Source organism: Chroicocephalus ridibundus, chromosome 1 (assembly GCF_963924245.1).
Source record: "Chroicocephalus ridibundus chromosome 1, bChrRid1.1, whole genome shotgun sequence".
Classification (NCBI taxonomy): domain Eukaryota; kingdom Metazoa; phylum Chordata; class Aves; order Charadriiformes; family Laridae; genus Chroicocephalus; species Chroicocephalus ridibundus.
In genome coordinates this window covers 125,935,462-125,957,009 of record NC_086284.1, presented here as the reverse complement: position 1 = coordinate 125,957,009, position 21,548 = coordinate 125,935,462, and the positions used below count along the sequence as shown (strand labels likewise).

Here is a 21,548-nt window from a genome sequence, read left to right as displayed (position 1 = left end):
GACTTAGGGTTCCTGATTCAGCAAAAGAGCTACAGACTTAAGTTTAAGTGTGCTCTTCATTCCCACAGAAGCTAAATCCGTGGTTAAAGTCCTGCCTGTGCTTATGTGCTGAGTTAATCTCATAGTAATTATAGTCTCCTTCTTCAGCTTTCACTGAGCCATAGGATTCACTGCATCCAGGGAATCCAGTACTTCAAAATACTGTTTTTATTTAAGAGTACCAAATCCATAGTTATAAGACAGAATTGGTCTTTAACGTTTTTCTAACTGTTTTTACTTGAAGGATCTTAGTAGTACGGGGCATTGATCCAATAAACATAAACTCGTTCAGGGGTAGAAGACAGTATGAGACCCTCCCTAATATTTTCCTCCTCAATGTTACCATGTTTAAATAAGCAAAAAATAGCTTAATTTTTTCCTCAGCAGCCCTGAATTGTTTCACATATACAATGCAGTAAAAATGTAAAAGAAAATTGTTCTTGGAATTTATGCTACCATTTTTCCCTGATAACGACCTTAGGCACAGTAAAATTAACAGATGTTTCTTACCAAAATAACCCAGAACTAAACATTAAGTGTTTATTCTCTTTTTAAAAACACAAACCAATCATCAACTATAACTCTAGAGTGTCAAATAAATGTGTTTTATGTATAATCATGAAGGTCCTATCTGAAGTGAATTAAAAATTAATCTAAGGTAAATATATCATGGTGGTTTTGTAAATGTGTTTCTGAGGATGAGATTAATTACAACCATTGATGTGAATAATATACAATCAATACTCCTTTTCCTTTCTAAAAGGATGAAATCAAATCCATTCTGCAACGGGGATTTTGTTGTTATTCTTCAAAAAAGATCAGCATAATAGGCAATTAAAACCGGAACAAAGGAAAAATGAAAACAAAGAGAACAGTAGAAGGATTTTTATTGAAAGCTATAACAAAACCTAGAAATCCCAAATGGGATTAACATAAGTAGCCAAGAGCAACACAAGCTAGATCCTAAGGCCTAGATCCTGCAGTCTTTTAGTACCACACCTTTAGCTAATGCCACAGAGCATACTACAGGATTCTGGAGGTGTTTGCAAGACCAACCATTCAGCTTGGCTGTAGGTTAGTAGTAACAACAGTTTATAAAATAACATTTGCAATATCATGTAAACTCCCGAAGCTCCAGAGGTGGTTCCATTCTGTACAACTCATGATAGTCTAAATTACTTACAATTTTTCATGGGTTTTCTTTGGATATTTAATTTAAAATACTATAGAACCATTTATTAAAATGAGTTTCCCAAAAAGCAGAATTATGGCACAGGAAAACAATAACTTTTTCAATAACAGTTTCTGTTTTAATGCACATAATTTAGCAATTAAAAATAATAAGAAAAGGGGGGGTTTTGTTCCAGTGTTGTAGCTGTTAAATTATAAAACTGTATTTGAATGAAAAATCCCTTTACATACTATGAAGCTTGGACAGTTTTAGAGATGGCATGTTTTTTCCATGGCATATGTCAAACACACCTGCTGAGCTGGGTCCAGTTATTCATGGGCAGGACACTGGATCTATCTACTCTCAAGTAAAAGGGCTACTCACCTAATGAACACAGAAGTTAAAGATTTCCTTTTACATTAAAGTCATTTTTAGAGTGGCACCCAGACATTCTTGTATTGTGGTAAAGAAGTTTATATTTTCAATATATGCTGCATGTTTCATGGTGTCCAGGAGCATTTAATCCAACACAGCTTCACAAGAATGCTAGGAGGAAATTAAAGAGAGCAGACCTTATTCAGGTCCCTCACTCTAGAGCGAACTTTACCCTTGTTAAAGTCTTGTAAATGCTAGAAAGCATTTTGGCTAAAGAAAATGATGCAATTTAGTTTAGTTTTGAGTAGTATATGCTTAATATTATTTGCATACTTAAGTATTACCTATCAGCAGACTCAAGATCTAACCTATGTACTGGACTTTTTAGAAAGCACTTCCACAAAGTTAACGTACAATAGGGAGGCATTTGTTTTTCTGGTGCTAAAACCTCTAAATTTATCAGCCAAATTTGACTATACTGCCACAGTAGCTGTAATCTAAACCACTCTAAGAATACACCCATTAAGCAGACAGAATAATTCTTTTGGATGGAATTCCACCATAAGCAGTGGAATTTGTTTTCTGGAAAAAAGAGGTAAAGTGATCTAATACTTCAGTGGACAGCAGAGAGAAACTGTGAACCTGAGTACAGATCTGGACTTGCTCACGAGTGATTATCTGGGAACAGGGCTAGTAATAACCTTCAGGTGTCTGCTGACATCAAAAAGGAGACATATGGCCCTTAGATGCACATGTAGCACTTGTATTGGCTGGGTGGGTGGGCCTTTGTGTTTAACGTCACAGAAAAAATCTGATGCATATGTGACATTCAAAGATTTAAGGGATAAGAAGATGGAGGTGCTAGCAAAGACCTAATGTGTTCATATCACAAAGAAAGTTAACAATTTGTCTGCTTTAAATGCATTATTCCTTTTCTTCAAGTGCAGAAGAATCAACCTTCTCAGAATAAATTCTTATGTCAATTAGAGAATAGGGATAAGTAACTACTGAAACTGGAAAGTTGAAGATCTCTGTTGCTGATTTAGAACATGCCCTCTCAGTGCAGAACTGTCCTGCATAGTATGTTATCTGGTGCCTTAGAATCATGCAATCATAATTCAGGTTGGAAGGGACCTTCAGGGGATATCTAGTTTTCAACTCCCTGCTCAAAACATGTCTAATCAGGTCAGGCTGACGAGGGCCACATTCAGGACAGTCCTGAACATGTCCACAGATTGAGATTCTACAACTTCTCCAGGCAACCTGTTCCAGTGCTTGACCACGCTGATGGTATTTATTTTCCATTTTATCTGGAATATGGAATTTATCATGTTGCAACTTGTATCTGTTGCCTCTTGTGCACAATACTCAGATGAAGTCTTATGAAAGATCACTTCCCTGGCCCTCCTGTTAATACAGCTCAAGACGCTTGTTGGCCGCCTTTGCTGCCAGGGCACAGTGCTGACTTGTGCTCACGTTGTCCACTAGGACGCCCAGGTCCTTTTCTGCAGAGTTGCTTCCAAACAGCCCCCATCCTTCCCAGATGCAAGACCTTGCAATTGCTCTTGTTGGACTCCAGGGAGGTTCGCATCAGCCTGTTTCTCCAGACTGTGGAGCTCCCTCTGAATAGCAGCCCTGCCCTCCAGCTGAATTCAGCTTTCGAAATGCAATAAAAGAATGTAAAAGCTAGAGAGCCATGGTGGGAAAGAAGCCCTGTGCATCAGAAGCCTCCCAAGGGAAATTAGAGAACCAGATGGAGATCATAGTTTCATTTACCTCTAGATGTTACTTGTAATGGGAAGGAAATATTACAGAAATGCTTAGCTGGCTAAGTGTTCTTCTATCAGCAGAAAGAAGTTGATTTGACCTTCTGTCTTACCATCTTGAAAAAAAATATTGGGGCTGATTTCTTAAGATGCGTTGGCAATTTGCCTTACGATATTGGTATTGTACGATATTATATTTGCATTTGCTTCCCACAACATTTTAATTCTGTATCTGCTTTGACTTGACGACAGGGACAGTTATAAGTCACGAACTAAAATGGAGCCTTTATTATACAGTTCTGTTTCCCCCAAAGGAGATGCCTGGGAACTCTCATGGACCAAAATGTGCAGTACTCTGCAGCTGTTCTATTTAAACTCGTTTTGTGCTGAAATCTTTTTAGAAGAAGAAAGATTCTGAAAGCCAGGGAGAGCATCTGGATTTATCTAATTCTTCAGATTTTTTTGTTGCATAAAAAGCATATATTAAGATAAGCCATCCAAACAGTTGCATTGCTAATGGAACCATATTCCCAATTTTTTGGCTCTGTAGATTCCATAAATCTTTAAGGCTTTTAGTGTGTATACCCTTTCACAGTTTGGCACCACTTCCGTCAGGATGGTGTCCCCTTTGCAAAATATGTAACCTAGGGCTCCACATAAACCATTTGTGGTCAGGGAATGTGGCTTCAGGACAAACTTCCAGGACAGATTAAGCAAATTCAGCCTCTGGCTGCTTTTAGGAATTCTGCAAGTTTTCACACCCCTATTAGAAATCAACCCTCTCACAGATCCAGATATCCTTTTTACATGAACAAATAGAAACCTTTAGAGCAGTCAAATCAAGCTAACAAAACATCCCACACCGCCTTCATAACAGAAAAGGACACAGGAGGAAACCTCTATGAGGTCTACCAGAGACTGTTATTGATTTATGTGTAGGATGCTCCTGTTAATGCATGGCACTACTAAGCCACAAATTATTCAAGGAGCGATTTTTCCAGGACACAACAAATACCACTAATGATTAGTGATCTTAGGAATGTGCTCTCTGTAGTACAGAAAGGATGTTATTGTAGTGATATAGCTGCTTCACGTGACCTGTGGCACGAAACTCTGCGTCTGGTGAATGGAAGACAAAGGAACGCATATAAATTACTTTTGATTCATTTCCATTACATGTTGCAGGATGTCTTGGTGACTATTACATCTTACAAAGTGACTTAAAACAGCCTTATCTGAGACCTCCTTCCATTGACTTCGCTTTCGTTGGGGTCTCTTCGTGCATTGCTAAAAAGGTTTCAAAAGGAGAAAAATGTGAAATGTATTAAAATCCTCATTTTTAACATTCACGAAATACACGAGAAGCCACCTCCTGGCAGCTCTGGCACCACTGTAGGCCAAACAAGTAAAAAATGTGCATCAAAAATTTGCTCTCTTTAGTCTTAGCAACCAAATCTGTTCTGGATTCTTCCATGATTTGGTACAAGTGGTATGGTTGATATCCTCAAGGAAGGAGAACTAAAGCTCTGCATGTTTCTTTGTGAGAAAAGCCTTAATCAGCCCTGAGCATAGACTTGGATGTAGTTCAGTTTTCAGCATCTTAACAAGGGACAATAATGTTAAAACAATTAGTAAACATCATCTAAATAGTTCTTCAGGCAACTCAGTGGGCTGGCTGAGTCTGACTCCTGAGATGCTCTTCCTGCCATTTTGGTGTGGTCAGCACTGGACACCACTGGCCAGGAAAGCAGTGTCTGTTTCACAGAGCTCTTTGGGAAGAGGAAGTGGAGAACAATTTCTTCCTGAAGACACTTTTTACAGCTCCACTGGAGCTGGATGGCACCAGGACATGGGGTTGACTTGCAACAGCCCTTCCACAGCAGAAAGGTTGAACCACTGGCAGAGAGGCCAATCTTTGGAAGCTATGGAGTCCCAAATCCCCTCTGCCTTGTGGTGAGAGTGAGCGTAGTCAGTGGAGGGCTGAGAAGGTTTCGATTCTGAAGCTGAAAGGAACATGAAATGACGTCCATCTGGGTGCTGCTCCTGCCCTTCCCCTCATCCCTCCAACGTTGCCAGGAGGATGCATGGCTGGGACTGTGGCTATGGAAGCGTGGACATGTTTCATCAGCATCTGAAAAATACATTCATTTCATCTACCACTGAAAGACATGTAATGAGGTGCTCCCTTCCATGATGCTCCAGGCCCCATCCCTGGAGACATTCAAGGCCAGGCGTGATGAGGCTCTGAGCAACCTGATCTAGTTGAAGATGTCCCTGCTTACTGCAGGGGGGTTGGACTCGATGATTTTCAAAGGTCCCTTCCAACCCAACACATTCTATGATTCTATGATGGTATTACAAAGGTGATTCTTTGACCCTACCAGCGCTTAGGGTGCTTTGTTGATATCAACAACATGCTTTGTTGATAACCACGGGGAACCGATTTGGTAGAGTAAGAGCTAACGTAAGTCTCTCTGAATGTGCTATTTTGTGTTCTTATTGCGATTTTAAAACTTGAAAGGTACTTTTTTTTTTTTTTTTAAATGTATTTATTCCTCATGGGTGAATTTAGCCTCCTAAAGCAAACCTCTCCCGATTACACACTGTAAACGTTCAAAAGCTAGATGACCACAACTAGAATTGTGACGCCTCGGGACTTCGTAGCCACCCAAGCCCTCGCTTTTCTACAGCTCCATCGGCGTTTCCGTGTGGAGATCTGCCACACCAGCTTGTCCTCTTCTATCGACAACGGCAACACCCGTGTTTCCAAGGAGTTTTGCTTTTCCAGGCAATTCTGCCTCACTTAATCGCTACCTTGAAAAAAGAAAAAAAAAAAGTTAAATATTCTTGGCCAACTCGTTCGGGAGGCCGGAGGTGGGATAAAGCGGAAATTTAGGGGTTGAGTCCCGGGGGGGGCTCCGTTTCGGGGCGGCTAACCCCGAGCAGGCCGCCCCGGAGGCGCCGCCCTCCCCTCCCCGCGCACCCCCGCAGCGCCCAGGAGAGGTGGAGGGGGGCGACCGGGCTCTGCGGGGCCGCCGCCGGGGGCTTCCCCAGCCCCGAGCCGCCGGCACCCCCGCCGCTCCTCCGGCTGCCTGTGGGCGGCGGCAGGAAGCGGGGCAGCCCCGCGGCCGCCGGGGGCCGCGCCGCGCACCCGGAAGCGGTTGGGCCGGTTGGAAGGGGGCGGTTGGCGGCTGACGGGCGGGCGGGCAGGCGGCGTCCCGCTGGCGGCCGCGGGGCGCAGGGCAGAGAAGCGGCCCGGCCCCTGCCGCCCCGCAGCCCGCGATGCCCTGGGACTGCCGGCCGCGCTGGCCACGCCGCGGGGCATGGTGAGCCCGGGGCGGCCGCTCCCCGCGGGGACCCGGCAGGCGGCCTCGCTGCTTCGCCTCAGCCCCCTCCTCCTGCTGCTCCTGCTGAGGGGCACCGGGGCGCAGAAAGGTGGGTGCGGGAGCGGGCGGGCGAGCCCCGCTGCCCGGCGGCCGGGGAGAAGGGGAGCCGGCCGGGCGGGCGAGGGAGACCGACCCTTCGGGGCTGCGCTGCGGGGGAGAGGGACCCCCCGCCTCTGGGAGACCAGAGCCCCCGCCTCTGGTCTTCCCCCACCCGGCGTGCGGCCCCGCACCCTGAGCTTGCCCCCTTCGTTGCCAACGGAGGGCGAAAGAAAAAAAAACCCGTTCTTGGAAATCCCCTTTTCTTCCTCCCCACTCCCCGCGTTCTGGGGTGCCCACCCGGTCGGGGAGCGTGGGGGGGTCCCTCGGGCAGCCCCCGCGCCCCCCACAGTGCGGGGAGGTTTGTCGGGCCTGGGCCACCCCCGAGCTCCGACCCCGGCGCGGGGCAGCTGGGGGCGGGAGGGCTTCGCCCGGGAGGGGCGCGACCCGGGGGACCGGGGGAAGAGGCCGGGGTGGCGTTGGGGGCACAAGGGCAGTCCGGAGGCGGAGGGTGCGGTGGGGTTTGTCGACTGGAACGGCATCCCGCTTTCTGGGGCAGGGTCCCCCCCAGCCGCGGGTGACCCCCGGGTTTGTCCTCCTTAGGTTCTGCGTGGAGTGATGTGAGCCAGGAGGCAGGTAAAGGGGAGATTCTGCTTGCTCTGAAAATAAATTTACGTGTGACCAAGAGCATGTAGATGCCCACTATAGGGGTGCGGTATTGCCCAGAATGTGTGATAGACAGGGTGTTCTCTTTTTTTTTTTTTTTTTGTTTATTTAGAGAAATTGTCGAGATTTCTCCTCCTCGGGTGAAATTACTGATGAGGCTTTAGGACTTTGAAAGTTACGAGGCACAGTTTGGTCACTTCATGGCGGAAGATCAGAGGATGCCACAGTAACTGTCACTTTGATCATATGCTTGGGAGAAAGTGGTGGGAGTGAATGTTTTGACAGCATCTTGATACTTTCATTGCTGTGAATACAGGGGTTGAGAAAAGAAATTTTATGGTTTTCAGTTCTGCTTGCTTCTTGCACTGGTCTTGCTTCACTTCAGAAACTCAACTCAGTTTTCATTTAACTTTCTGTGCATCTCAAAGAGAGATGAAAATGTGTTTGAACATCACAAATGCTGTATTTAAGTGCATAAAGGGAATCGGAAGTATATGTAGCTTACATTTTAATTAATTTTTTGAATGGAAAAAGGTCAGAGATGTGTCCATAGAGCAAGCTAGTCACATTGACTTACCTTTTCACCTTATTTCCAGCTAATTGCAGTTAATTTTACGTTATGTTCCTATTCACCTATGAAGCTAATGGTAATAAGCATTTGGCATGCCTGGTTTTATTTTGTTTTGTTTCAATTTCTAATGGAGGAGGAGAAGACCCGTTTGCTTTTGAGAGGAAATTGGGCAATTTTAACATTTACCCTTTTGAAGGCTGCTCCTGGGTGAGTGAGGCAGCAGCAAGGTGTTAGTTCATGCTGTAGAAGCATCACACTCCAAATACTTGTGCTGGCCTGACACTTGTCTGACCTTTTGGTGAGCAGACTGATTTTGTTATTCTAGGAGAAAACCAAAGTAACTGGGTGGGGGAGGAAAGAGTCATAATTCTCCTCCAGATTATTGAGTCAAATTGGCTCAAGTGAGTGGTCAGAGGTATGCTAGAGGGGGTGGGACCATGCAGTGAGAAGTGGGACTGCGTGGACGGCAGGCTTTTAGATACGTTGTTCACTTTATCTTTCTGAACTCTGAGAAATGGCTGAAGAGCTCCTATCCAGAATTTCAATTTACAGTGTCCCTCTAGTTAACGCTTAAAGTTTGCATAGAAGTCTCGCTTTTGAGCAGGAGGGGAACATCTTTATTGTCCAGCTTCATTTTATTTGGCAACAAAAAAGCAGAGCTTGTTTTAAGGTTAGAGCCTCTGATGTTGTTGAATACAGTGCTCTTCAGTGTGACAAACTTGGAGCTTCTAAGAAAAGTTCTGCTTGTGAGGGACTGTTTCCTTGCCAAAATATTTTCATTTATCTTATTCCAGAGAAGGTTGGGGAGCTCATATCCTGTATCTTTAAATGCTGGTATAGTTATAATTTGGGTAAGGAGTCCCATACAGAAATGAAACCGCTGTCTTGCTCATAAATGGTCTGCACAAAGTTGTTCCTAAATTGGTGGATTAAATATATGCACAGGCTTCAAAGAGAATATGTTGATTGCCAATGAAAGTACCCAAGGCTTAGGAAATTCCACAGTTAAAGTTGCTTTTAAGCTCTTTTATAAAAATAGACTAAGTGGTACTCTGTAGGAGCCTACTCTCATTCGTTACATTAGGGAGGCTGATCCTCTCTTAATAAGCAACTATTAATTTTCTTTTCCACTGTTCAGTAGCTCTAAGCCTCACATACTACATGGTATTTAAATCTTGTTCTGAAGATAGAGTGTTTTCATTTCTCACGTGCTTTTCTGTAGAGCACCTCACTAGTATGAACTGATTTAAAAATAACAGTATGGGTTTGGTCAACGTGAAACTTGTTTTGAATATTGGGTCAAATGTTCTCCTCCTCCTCCCCTGCGCTTCCAGGTAGCTGCAAACTGAGGAATGAAAAAGTGCAGGTAATGCTGTGATGAATATGCTCTTCACTTAGTAGAGCACTGTATTATCTTGTAGGATTCGAGTGGGATTTTTTTCAGTCTATTGAAAAGTCATTCAGTATATGTAATTCAGCATTCTTTGGTCAAGGTCTTGAACTTGAGCACCTCACTGTCTTGGAAAATATGAGCATTTTATGTGAGGTTGAACACCTTCAGAAACACTGAAAAAGACTCAAAAGGAAAGTATCCTGTGCTGCATTTCATAGTCTTGTGCATCAGGGATTGTTCAGTGCTGTGCAAGTCAGCTCTTGGGATTTGGAAACAATTCTGTAGTGGCTCTAGCTCCTGGTTGCAAGGAAATTGATATTTGAAAAATACTTAAAGTGTTTTAGTTGTTTTTCATGTAATTAAGCAGGTGTGAATGAAAGCAAGCCAGCACCATATAAGCTTCCTGCCCTTTGTGGATTGCATTTTGAGAAACAGTGCTCTTAACAGATGTTCAGCTATTGACATAAATTCAGTATGGCCTGTTTATTAGTTAAGTTTAACCTTTTTTTCGGATGTAGAGAAACATTATAAAACAGCTAAGAGGGAAATGGTTGCTTAGCTTTCATCAAAATAGAAGTCGAGTAATGTCTCAGTTATTCTGAAGGTATGAAGGTTGTAGGGTCTGTGGAGCAAGAGCTTTGTTATCACACATGTAGTTTGGTAGTTGTCTGTTGGGATTCCTAGTGGATACTGATTTGCATATGAAACGTGAAAAAAGCCTTAAGTTAGAAATAAACTTTAGATTCTGAAGTGGATACCCAAGTGATCTGAAGCAGATTTGTTTGCCACTTTTTATTAAAAAAAAAAATAACTCTGGATGTTTGTTTTTGAATGTGATTGCCACATTTTGTTCCAAACAAATACTGACCCATAAGGGTGTTGTTATATACTCAGACCTCATTGAAGAAGGTACAAGAAAGTGATTCATCACAGTAGCTTAAAACTGTTTGCTTCAGTGTAGCAGAGAAAAAGAATTTTTAAATATATGGTGCTGAGTTACCATGACCTGAAAAGCTCAGTGAAATGGCTCTGTATACATTGCGCCTAATGAAACGGTTTTGCGTGGCCTTGTGTTTTGTTGTTGAACTGCAGTATTCCTGGATCTGTTGTGTGTTCCTTGTTCTTTGATTCCTCTGTGTGCCCTCCCCTTCTGTCCACAGTGCTCCTGGGCTCACCTCTGCTTGTCCATCCAGTAAGACAGTAGACAACAAATTAGGCACATGCTGATCCATGAACCTAGCCTTTGCCTTTCTGTAGGATCTGAAATAGCTTGTGATCATTCAGATGTTGGTGGTGGAAACAAACAACTGCAGTGACTGTTGTGACTTCCTGACCACTTACTGTACAAGGGTATCGCAGTGCCTTTTTCACGGAAGTTGCTGCATCTTGCTTGCAGTATGCTGAGTTCAGAAGTTCCTGGGACAGATGGGAAGATTAGCTGTGTAATTTTGTGAACTTTATTTCCTTAAACTATGTTTCAGACTTGGAAATAACTGTCTGTCCCTTTTGGCCACTAAGATAACCTTCCAATTGTGAACTTCAAGCCTGAAAGGATCTAACAATGTCCAACTACAGGTTTGGAAGAGAGGTGGCTTGATTTGGGGAGAAGGAAGCAGACAAAGAGAAGGTGGCTCTAGCTACATATCTGTTAACTGGGCAAGAGCGGAAGAGAGGGAGACAGGCTGTAGGATCTCCTTAGATGTCCTGGAAGCGATAATTTCCTTCTGCAACAGGGGACTGATTGAGGGTTCCAGCTGCCAAGGTAGCCCATTGCAGGTGTCTTTTTCTGCTGCAGAGAGCTCCTGGCATATGGGTATAAAGGACTCCCACAAAACCATCTGTCATATGAGCAATTGTCGTGCGTTGCCCTTCATACGAAGCCCCATTTTCAACCCTTGCTAAATTAGATTGGGTGGTGTCTCATTGCCCTTTGTATCCATTGTTCTTGGCTGGGCTCATCTGGGAGGAAGAGAGTCACAGCCAAACCCACAAGGAATTATTTTGATTAAAAAGACCCCCAGCTCTTTGGATGAGAGATTTATTATCCCTCAACTTAACATTAGAATAAGTCTTTTATGATGGGGAGGGCAGTGCTCCATTGAACTATTTGGTTTTGCTGATAGGACGATTTAACTTAGGAATGCAGAGTGTTTTGAAGATGCATTTGTGCAGAATGCAGGCTCTTGGCGATTGTAGACAGGAGTGCTGTGGCAAATCCCCTTCATCCTTGTGCTAAGAAATATGGAATAATTTTTCAAAACTGGGGCTTGAAGTTCTGCCAAGCTTAGGTGACATGTCTGCTGCTTCAGGTTTTCTGATGCTCTTTTTCACTTCCCAGCATTGCACCTTGAAGATAGATATGGTGAGGAGGAGGAGGAGTGCTCTACAGAACTGTGTGGAGGAATGCTCTTCCTGGGGGGAAGTGAGCTGGTGTTGGAAGTATAGACCTAAAAATGGTGAATATTCTTTGCCTTTGAAAACAAGAATCTCAGCAAAGTTATTTTTCCTCTTCCAGTTACTGAGCCTTATTTGAAGTGGTTAAGTGGGTCTGGTGGGCAGAAGGTACATACATGTGTTCTGCAGAGCCATCCTTTCAGGGAGGTTGCCTCGCAGTACTGATTCTGTTCAGCCAAGCTCATTTTTGGAAACCTGCTGAGGTTGTGCTAGCCTAGTCCCTTCCTGTGAAGAAAGCAGGAGTCACCATTTTGTGTAAACACTCTTAGAGTTCTCATACTTGATCCCAGAATGTATTGCATTTTGCTTCGGGTTGAAGCAGTACAATGCACGTTGGTTTTATATATTTGTGTGTGTGTACGTGGCTAGAAAAACCTCAGCTAGTGATAAAAAAGGTAACATAAATGTTCTTTCAGAAGCTTGTATGCTGTTACGGTGTGCATCTCAAGCCAGTGACCTTCTAGCATATTAGTGCAGTCTTTAGGAAAATTATTTTCCTGCTACTAAACAGAGATGTTCAGCTTTCAAGATTTGGAGGAATGTTTTCTTATGTTAGTCACATAAGAGGAAAATAATCCATCTCCTTTTCTGCAATTCTGCCACCTGCGGAAATGATGCATTAGGTTTTTAATGTGATCACTGCTGATCTGTATAGTTTCAGTCATCAGCTAGTTAAGTGCTGCCTTGAATGCATCAGCCTTGGTAGCTCAGACAATCATCAGTGCAAATGCGATCCTTGTTGGAATTGCTGCTCGACGTATTGGCAACTGTTTCTATATTGGTTATTTTATCCATATTTTGAAAGGTTTTTAAATAGGCTGATGTGTGTCACCCACACCTTTGTAGCTGCACCTTGTGCTTTGGGGAGGCAGTTACTGTTACCTAGAATTTGTTTTGTAGCCAAAGGATTTCCCTCTCTGCCTTCTGATTAAGAATTGCTTTTAGATTAATTTTTTTAACCAAATATTATGGAACACGTGTGATCCTTTTTGTTAAATAGTGGTAGAGTTGAAACCCTTGTCCAAGCATAGGCTGTGGGTTTGTTACTAAACTGATGTTAGGATGGGTGGAGAGGGGGAGCAGTAGTAATGCTAATGTAAAAGGCCATGTAGCAACTTGCTTTAAAATAGGATCTATAAAATTTGCAGTATTGTTTTTTACACAGAGGGGTGGGTTATTGTCTATGAAGCCTATTCATTAATGTGGTCAGACTGTGAAATACCAGATTTTGCTAAGCTTTATGCTTTGCCTTCCATTATTTGAGGCAAACAGCTTGAGCTGTGCTATTCATATTCTATTTGGGCTTGTTGCTTTATATTTGAACACTTTTTATGTTACTTGAATTAAAAGTTACAGTTGATAATGTCATAGTGATTTGACATTTGGACCACAGAATAGCATTGATTTTGAAAGTGGCTTTTGTTTGAAGAATTCCTTGTCTAGCATTTGAAGAAGATGACTAACCCTGACCCTTAGATGAGTAAGAAACATTTAACCTGTGCTGTTTCTTTTTGGGCATGTCATTTCTGCTGTTTTTCTGCATGACCACTTAGTTTCCATTGGTGAAGAGCTGTAAAAGGATAACATTTCTTTATGGTTGCTAAGCTCTTCAAAAATGAATTTAAGGCAGATAGTTCATACCTGTTTAGCTACTGGTATCTCAGTTGTTTCAATCAGTTGGATCTTGGAATTGATACACAGGCACTTGATATTGCTTATGGCATTTGGATGCTTCCTGTTGGCATTTCTTACAAAATATGTATGTTTATAGTTGTCAGTTCTGTTTGTGTTAGATTCGTGTTTTCTCTGCAAGTACTTGAATAAAAATAATTTACTATGAGTTAGCAGTGTGTAAGGCTTAGGCGAGCAAGCAGCTCATGGGAGCTGAAGCTCAGTCATTAGTTATCCCTTTGACTTCGGTAAGACTAGTTGCACCCTGAAAATCAAGCACACGAGTGTTTATCTTTGACAATGAGTGATAACTCATACTTTTAAATAGTTCCTTGCGAGTTTGCAGTGAGACTGAGATTTGAGTTAACCTCTGGATAGAAAACAATTGAAATACATTTACAGTAACAATGTAACATATAATTCTAAGTGCATGAGCCATTAGAAGTGCAAGGATTTTTAGCAGTTACTGGTAATCATTTTAATAAGGTAAATCCTTTTAGAGTAAAAAGATTCCTGGAAGCCGAATATGTGTAAATGGTGTTTGGATATGTACTTGTCAGATGTGCTCACTTTTAGTTTTTGCTGACATGGAGGGGATGTTTTGGCCCGTTTACTGGTCTCTGTATGACAGGTGTTCTGTGTTTTGTCTCAGGTAGTCATTATTTTCTTACAATTATTTGACTGCTGATCTTAAGAACCTCTGTTCTTCGTATCTTGCTGAAAGTACTAAGTTTTAAGTTTTTGACTGAATGACCTTCTGTCCTAATAATAGAAATTCCACGCATCTTGTTTTTGAAGGGTAACAGAATTAGAGGACTTCCAGTTCTGCACCATTGTTACAATAGCATACATAGCTGTTGCATTAGTAAATGTTTTTGTGTAAGCTGTATAAAGTTTATGAACTTAATTGTGTCATTCTTGGCAATAGTAGTACTGAATAATAAGGAATTAACCCATATGTCATAAATAAAGTAGGTGTATTTTTTAAGAATAAGTTAGAAACAGTTGGTTTGGTGTGGTGTTTTTGTTTGTTTGTTTGGGGCGGGGGGAGCTTCCTCTCCAAGTGTTTAAAACAGGCTAGCTGTAGTTAAAAATTCTCTCTCTCAAGATACCTTTAAATCAAGTCTGAAAACTTTCTGGAAAGTGAAATTTAATGCAACATCCTAAATTCCCTTTGGTTAGAATCATGACTAGCCAACTGTAAGTAGTTGTGGTATGCAAAAAATTATACTTAAAAGGGCCCTTCTGGTCTTCAGCACTGTGAATCCATCTTTCTGTAAAATGACCTATAAATTAGGATCAGGGACGTTCAAACTTGGCACTTTTTGTCTTTTTCAGAGGCAAAGTATGGAGGTTTGTTTGTGTGTTGTTTTTTGTTAGAAACATTTCTCCAGTGGTTTCTTTATGACGGAGTTTTTATTTCATTGGCAAGGCTGTATTACATCAGTTTTATTAATTGCAATATTAAAAAAAAAAAGGAAAATTGGATATTTTCAGTTGTGTTTTTTTTTCTGTTCTGTGTGGATATCTCTGTTTTTGTTAACATTTTTTGTTGATCAGTAAAATTTTTAGATAAATGTATTACATTTTTAACTTTCCTAAATTCTTTATGATGTGAAAACTCAATTCAGCTCCAGCAAAATCACAGGAGGCTGCCTTATTAACCATATTCCAGAGATTATGCATCATTTATGTACTAAAAAATGAAAATAAAATCAGTGGTCAGATCATCTATATGCTTTATTAAACACTCTCCTCCCCACTTTATAACTTCCCTTGTTAGTCCCCCCTGTAAATCTTCTTCTGAGGCTTTTGAAGTTCTTTCCAAATTTGCTTTTAGCTCAAGGAAGAGGTTTTGTCATCCAAGATTGGAATAGTATCCATCAGAACGATAATCCTTCCAGCAACTGATCTTTGGATCATCAGCCTTGCTGAAATTTGATGTATTGTGCATGAGGTCACATGGATTCTTTTTTTTAAGTTTTCTCCCCTACAGCGGTTCTTCAGATAGAACCATTTCTTCAAACAGTACACTGATTTTCTTGGTTCTTTACTTGAAGCGCTGTGGGAGATAACCATTTGATACGTCCTTGAGAAGTGTTATTAGTGGTGGAAGAGGGAGCTTGAAAAGCTTGGTATGCTTCTGTGAATGGTTGCGAGCAGATAACTTTCCTGTCGCAGTTTCAAAAAAGATGGTGTAAAAGCTTCCTAGAGAGATGCCGTCAGTCATATTACACTTATACTGTTGATCTGGTATTTAAACATAGCTTGTAAATAAATATTTTGTAAAATTATTCCAGATTTGCAAAAGGTTAATTATTTTTCATCCCTGAATGCCATTTTCTGCTCGTATTCAGTGATATATTTATGATTTTCCCAGATTTAGATTGGGCAATCCTAAAACCTCAAATGTTGCTTAACTGTGAAGAGCAAATTTTTTCAGGTCTCTTAATTGCTGTTTCTTGGAGTAGAAGTAGTAGTTGTTTCAGTGCTCAGTTGCAACTTCAGATATTGATTGAGGGGGATAGAAACACTGAACTGGTTTAGCAATTTTGTCACAGTTCTCTTTACACATCCTTTTTTTGCACTTTTAGTTTTATATTGAGGTGAAACTAAGGAGGTATATTAATTAGACTTGGCAAGGCAAGCAAGTTGTATAGCTGCTTGGCTGTAAATTTTTTTTGTACAGAGAAACCCCACAGGAATAAGGCAAATGAAAGATCCTCAGTATCTTGAGTGGAAAGATGAATTAGGAAAGCAATGGAAACAGAAGGCAAGTTACAGTGGTGCAATTTTGCTTCTTACTTCTCAGAGTTAGGAGATTCTGACTCTGAAAGGATAGTTTACTGCAGTGATCTAGCATGTATTTGGAGTATGCTGTGCACTTCTGTTTGCCAGCAAGTCCACAAAGGTTTTTCATAGTTGGCAGATGTTGCATCTTTAGCAGGACTGTAGCCAGTTAAATCCATATCTGGTCATTTTAACTTTGCTCCAAAATGATTAAGATGTGGGGAAAAGACATCTTACCTCATTCAGTGTGGTAGAAAGAAGCCACTGGTGCTTGATTTTTCTTTTACAAGTCTGTGAGTTTTGTGAAACCAGGAAGCCACATTTTCTGTTAATTTCTATTTTTATGGCATTGTATACAGGTGTCAAAATATGTCTCAGTATCACAAGGGTGGAAAGAGAGGTGCACTAAATGGAATGCTTTTCAACATTTACATATGAAGTCCAGTGGTGATCAGCAGTTATGTTTTTCTCAAGGGTATTTGAAAACTTCAAATAAAGCATTTTCATTACTTTATCTCTTAATTTTTAAAAAGCTGTTTTCAAGGTCTCCAGTTCTATTAACACAGGGCATCCTTTTCTTTTTGCTATGAAGAAGTTATAGCAAAGCTGATGGGCAAGTTTAAAGTTCACAGTTTTTACTGGAGCTTCATACACTACCGATTTCCTGCGTGCTCTTGCTATACTTTTGTGATAAATTTAGCACTTAAAAAACAGTGACTCAAATGTGTGAATTTATTGTCATCTTCCTAGTTAATTTTAGTATTCAGTAGTACATAATGTTTGGTTTCTTGATTGTATTTGTAGAGGGTCACAAGTGTGAAAATACCTTCCTTTTAAGGGAACACCTGTAAGGCAAAATGAGGAATGAATTACCTTTTAGAACAGATTGTGTATTATGTTTCATGGTGCTAGAATGAAGCCATGTTGTTCACAATGGGAAAACCCCAAACAGTCGCCATTGTAATTTTGCAATAAGAATTGGAAATGAGTGTTAGAAATTAAGATGATGCTGTATGTCACCTACGCAGGTAGAAGGAAATACTGGTGTAGAGATGCAGCGTTACTGTTTCATCAGTTGGACAACAAACTTTGAAGAGGGTTAGAAACTGACATTTAAAGTCACTGTTCTTGATGCAGCTACAGCAGCTGTTTTTTGAAAGCATCTAGATGCCCCACTGTTCTTTGTTCAGGTACCCAAACCATCGGCTTCCTTCCTCCCAGCTTCTGTTGATTTCACGGTAGCCAAACGTGATTTTTACCACTGGCTGTTGCTGTCTCACCTTCTCCTCCCTGTCCCTACCTTGCATCCTCTCCATTGTGCAGGCTCCAGTGATTGTTAGACCCTTGTTGACCCCTACCTGTACCCTTACTCAGTAAAAGGCAGATGAGGTGGTGACTTGGGTATGAAACTGCCGTACAGCTCAACAAGGGTACGATAAGCACTGGCAGTGGGTAGGGTGGGAAGTCCCAGCTGTTCTTATAAAAGGCAAGGTGGTTCTGCTGTGTCTGGTACTTAGATCAACGTATGCCACCATGGATCTGCAGTGTAGGCTGTGCAGTCTCATTTATGAACTGACAATGGAAGAGAGAAAAAGATGACTGTAGTGTTAATTTAACATGTGAATTACTGGTACGTTCGGAGAATTTTTTGCTGCTTTGTTGACGTTTGTAAGACTTGTGAAATTTCATTTGGTCCTGGTGTGGTGAGGAGTTTGAAGACCTTACAAGAGATGTGAAGCCTTTTCTGACCATGACTACTGCTTATTCTCATAGAGTTTTGCTTGACCATCTGTGTGTTATTTTTAATTTCCTTCATCAGCTGTGTTTCTGCTGTGTAGCACTTGGAGCAATGAAGCATAACAGTGTTTATTTTTACAAAAGTGTTGGTGCAGATTGCAAAGTAAATGATATGTCTTGGGATGCGGGCAAGTTGCGTGTGCCAGACAAAAGACGGCATGCAGCACGAGCTGTCTGTAAGATTCAGCATGGGCAGCAGATCAGGAGGGCTTCTGCATTATGTATCATTGAATGCGGAGCCCTCTTACACAGTCCTCATGTAAATCACTTTTCACTGTGGTCTTTTGGGCTGCTTTTGCCTGCGTACTATTTAAGCAAGTCATAGCTGTCCCCGGGGACTTATTCACATCATTTCCCTGACATCAGTAAGCAAAAGCTCTACAACAGTCTTATACGGCTGATCTTTCTTTTCTGTTCTTTTGAAGCAGTCTGGTTAGTACATGATGGCAGAGGAAGCAAATGTCTTACCTACTCCGACAATTTAATAATTTAAGATAATTTGTTTTAAAACGTTACCGTATTTTGGATGTTAAATTTAGCAAGGCTAAGTGTTACTTACTCTCTGGTGTAAAATTCAGTGGCTGAAAGCTAAGACTGCTTTTCCAGAGATGGTGATTGAAAAGCTGCGTGTACAGATGAAAATAATAAAGTGCTAATTATCACTAGCCCAGCATGTGGCTAGCGCTGTAAATGAAAACAGTAAAATTTTGTTGTAATGGCATCTTAAATTTTGTACTTTTGCTATAAGAGCAAGAATCAGCCTCTGTCTCCCCCCCACCCTCGAGCTGCCAGCATTTTGAAAGGCAAAATGCTTATTGTGCTTTACCTTTCGTCCTGTTCCTGTCTTTGTTAAACCTCAACCCGTAATTTCATTACCCTTCTAAGGGTGCCCCACAGCCAGTAAATCAATCCAAGCCGAGACACCAGTAATCCCACCTGCCCTCCTTTCCTTGCCCTCTACCACTGGCAGTGGCACAAAGAGCTGTCTCAGAGAGGCGAGATGTCTGAAATCCAACACTGTGCCGTGGGAATGGGTAGGGGCACTGGTCCGTCTTCAGCCAGCTCAGTTCCTGAAGCCAGTGCTCCGCTCTTGTGTGACTGGTCTTCCCTGGGGAGTGGTGGTTTCTACATTTTTGGTTGGGATTCAAGGTTGTTTAAAATGCAAACGCAGGCTGGCAGTGCTGCTGAAAGGAGCGGTTAGTTGGTGTTTCCCTACTCTCACACTGTCCTGTCCCTCTGTTGGGGAAGGCACTGCTGCATGTGCACACTAAAATAAATTAGGGGATTGCTCTAGGGTAAAACTAACAGCTATTTTTATCTCAAGTCCCTGGTCTGCTTTACCATGTGGCTGTAGAAGTGTTTACCTCCAGTGCCAGGAAGGGTGTGAAAACAAGTGGCCGAAAGCGAGAGGCAGACAAGGCTTGCTTTTGTCTGTGGCTGCACTAAATTAAAGTGCCTTCAAGTGTTTATTGAGCTATGGCCTCGCTTGTGGAAGTGTTGGGTATTTTATGTTGTCAGACATCTGTAATGGGATGAAATGCTCAAACTGGTGTGTTACTGAGGCAAAAAATGGTCTAAAGATGAAGGTGGACTGTGTGCTTGTTGGCTTGTTAAGAAAATTAATTCTGACAGAGGAGCAGATTCCTTCCTGAAGAGCATAGTTCTGTGGGTTTTGGTGGAAACAGTAATGAGTTTGGAGGACATAAATAAGGGCATTTGAAAATAACCTGAAAAAGCTATTTAGAATTTGATGTCTCTGTGGTCTTAATTCATCAGTGTTTCTTGTTCATGGAACTGTTTTGTTGGTCGTGTAAACTTTCTGGCCCACACTGAGAAAAGCAAAAAGGTGCAGTGTCTTTTAGTGGCACACTGATAAAGAGCAGGGAAATGCAGAGCACAGGAGCTAAACAGAAGAGGAGAAATTATAGTATTGCATTGAATCAGAAAGCTGTGTATTTGGAGTTAAAATGAGTGCTTTAAAATATCTTTTTGCTTATGTAACTCTAATAGATTTGGTTCTACCTTTGCTTAGTTAAGAAAAATTTAATTACATCCTGTATATAGTCACAAACTTACAGAAAATCATAGCTTATATACGTAAAATCTTTTCAGGAAACCCACTGGTTAAATTGAGTCTGCTCAAAAGACAGTGCCACGTGTAAAAATTGAGATCAGTGTTTTGATATACATCAGTTATGCCTTATAGACGGTAATCTTAAACTGTCTGATGTCTTTATCATTCTCTCTTCTCCAAGTAAGGAATGGGAAAACATTCTCTAGTCTTAAAGATTAATTTTTAACATGTTTTGGTAGTGAGAACAAGATTAGCAGGCACTAACAGCAGCCAATCTCAGGGGGAAAAGGTTCTGATTAATTGACTTCAACAACTATAAAGAACAATTAATCTTTTTTGTGGGGATTAATAGAGTACTTAGCACCCGCTCCTGCATGTGCAATATCCTTTCATTTTATTAAATTTCACATTTTCTTCTTATCCAGTGTCTTTTGGTATGTTTGTATTGGTTCAACTTCTGTATTTTGTTGATGTAAAGAACTTGGGTATGAGAAATCGTTTTAAATCATCTGCATGATTGCATCAGACATCAATGTGCCATAGCCTCGGGGTCATATGTAATCTGTCAGGATAACTCATCCAGACTGCATTCGAAGGCGCCTGCAGAAGAGATGAATGGTTCTCCTGACGGCAGCAGTCTGCTTTCCTCTGCTGGCTTCTTAAGAGGCACCCATGTTTGTAACACACGTTTTGGTGAGGAGCCGAGCTTAGTCATCTTTGCTGTGAACATGGTCCTCAGGACACATGAAATTCAATGCACATCTGCAGATCTTCCAGCTAGTGTCAGATGTAACGTGTATGTGCAAGTGATCTGGTGCTTCTGTGAAGAGCTTGATCTATTCTGCAACTAGATGATCTTTAAGGTCCCTTCCAACCTAAACCGTTCTATGATTCTGTTGTGCAAGTGCAGTGGGTCTGTTATGTGACAGAGAGGGCTGGAAGAAAGCAAGAGACTCCTTCAGCTGTGTGCTGACAACAGAAGTTGTCAGCCCATGCAGGAATAATTGATTTAGGAATTGACGTCTGTCTCTTCTTTGTGTTCTTGGATATTCCACTCTCATGCACACAGATTAACAGACTCAAAAGGTTCTCTGGCACTTAATTAATGACTTCCAAATGAAGTAGCTAATGTTGCTGTATATGTGGCTGTAGTGAAAAGAATTGTACTTTCTCTTTTTCTTGGGGAAATTGCTGAGTATTGCAGATTGCTCCTCTGATACAGGATGTATGTATGTGTCTCCGGGGTTGATCGGTGGTCTTTATACAACTTTGGCAGAAATGATGAAGCACCACTTACGCAGAGAGGCTCAAGAGCTACCCTTGTATAGGACTGATAAAATAAAATGAGGTTTCATTTTT

The 21,548-nt window shown here is 41.6% G+C and overlaps 1 protein-coding gene across 1 annotated transcript in view; it reads left to right on the top strand.

The window, feature by feature from the left end:
* Positions 1 to 6,232: 6,232 nt before the first annotated feature.
* DCBLD2 (discoidin, CUB and LCCL domain containing 2) overlaps positions 6,233 to 21,548 on the top strand; it is a 44,690-nt gene continuing 29,374 nt past the window's right edge. Inside the window, exon 1 of the mRNA XM_063350362.1 lies at positions 6,233 to 6,786. Coding sequence (XP_063206432.1) covers positions 6,675 to 6,786 — 112 coding nt within the window. The 5' untranslated portion in view covers positions 6,233 to 6,674. The remainder of the gene's footprint in view (positions 6,787 to 21,548) is intronic.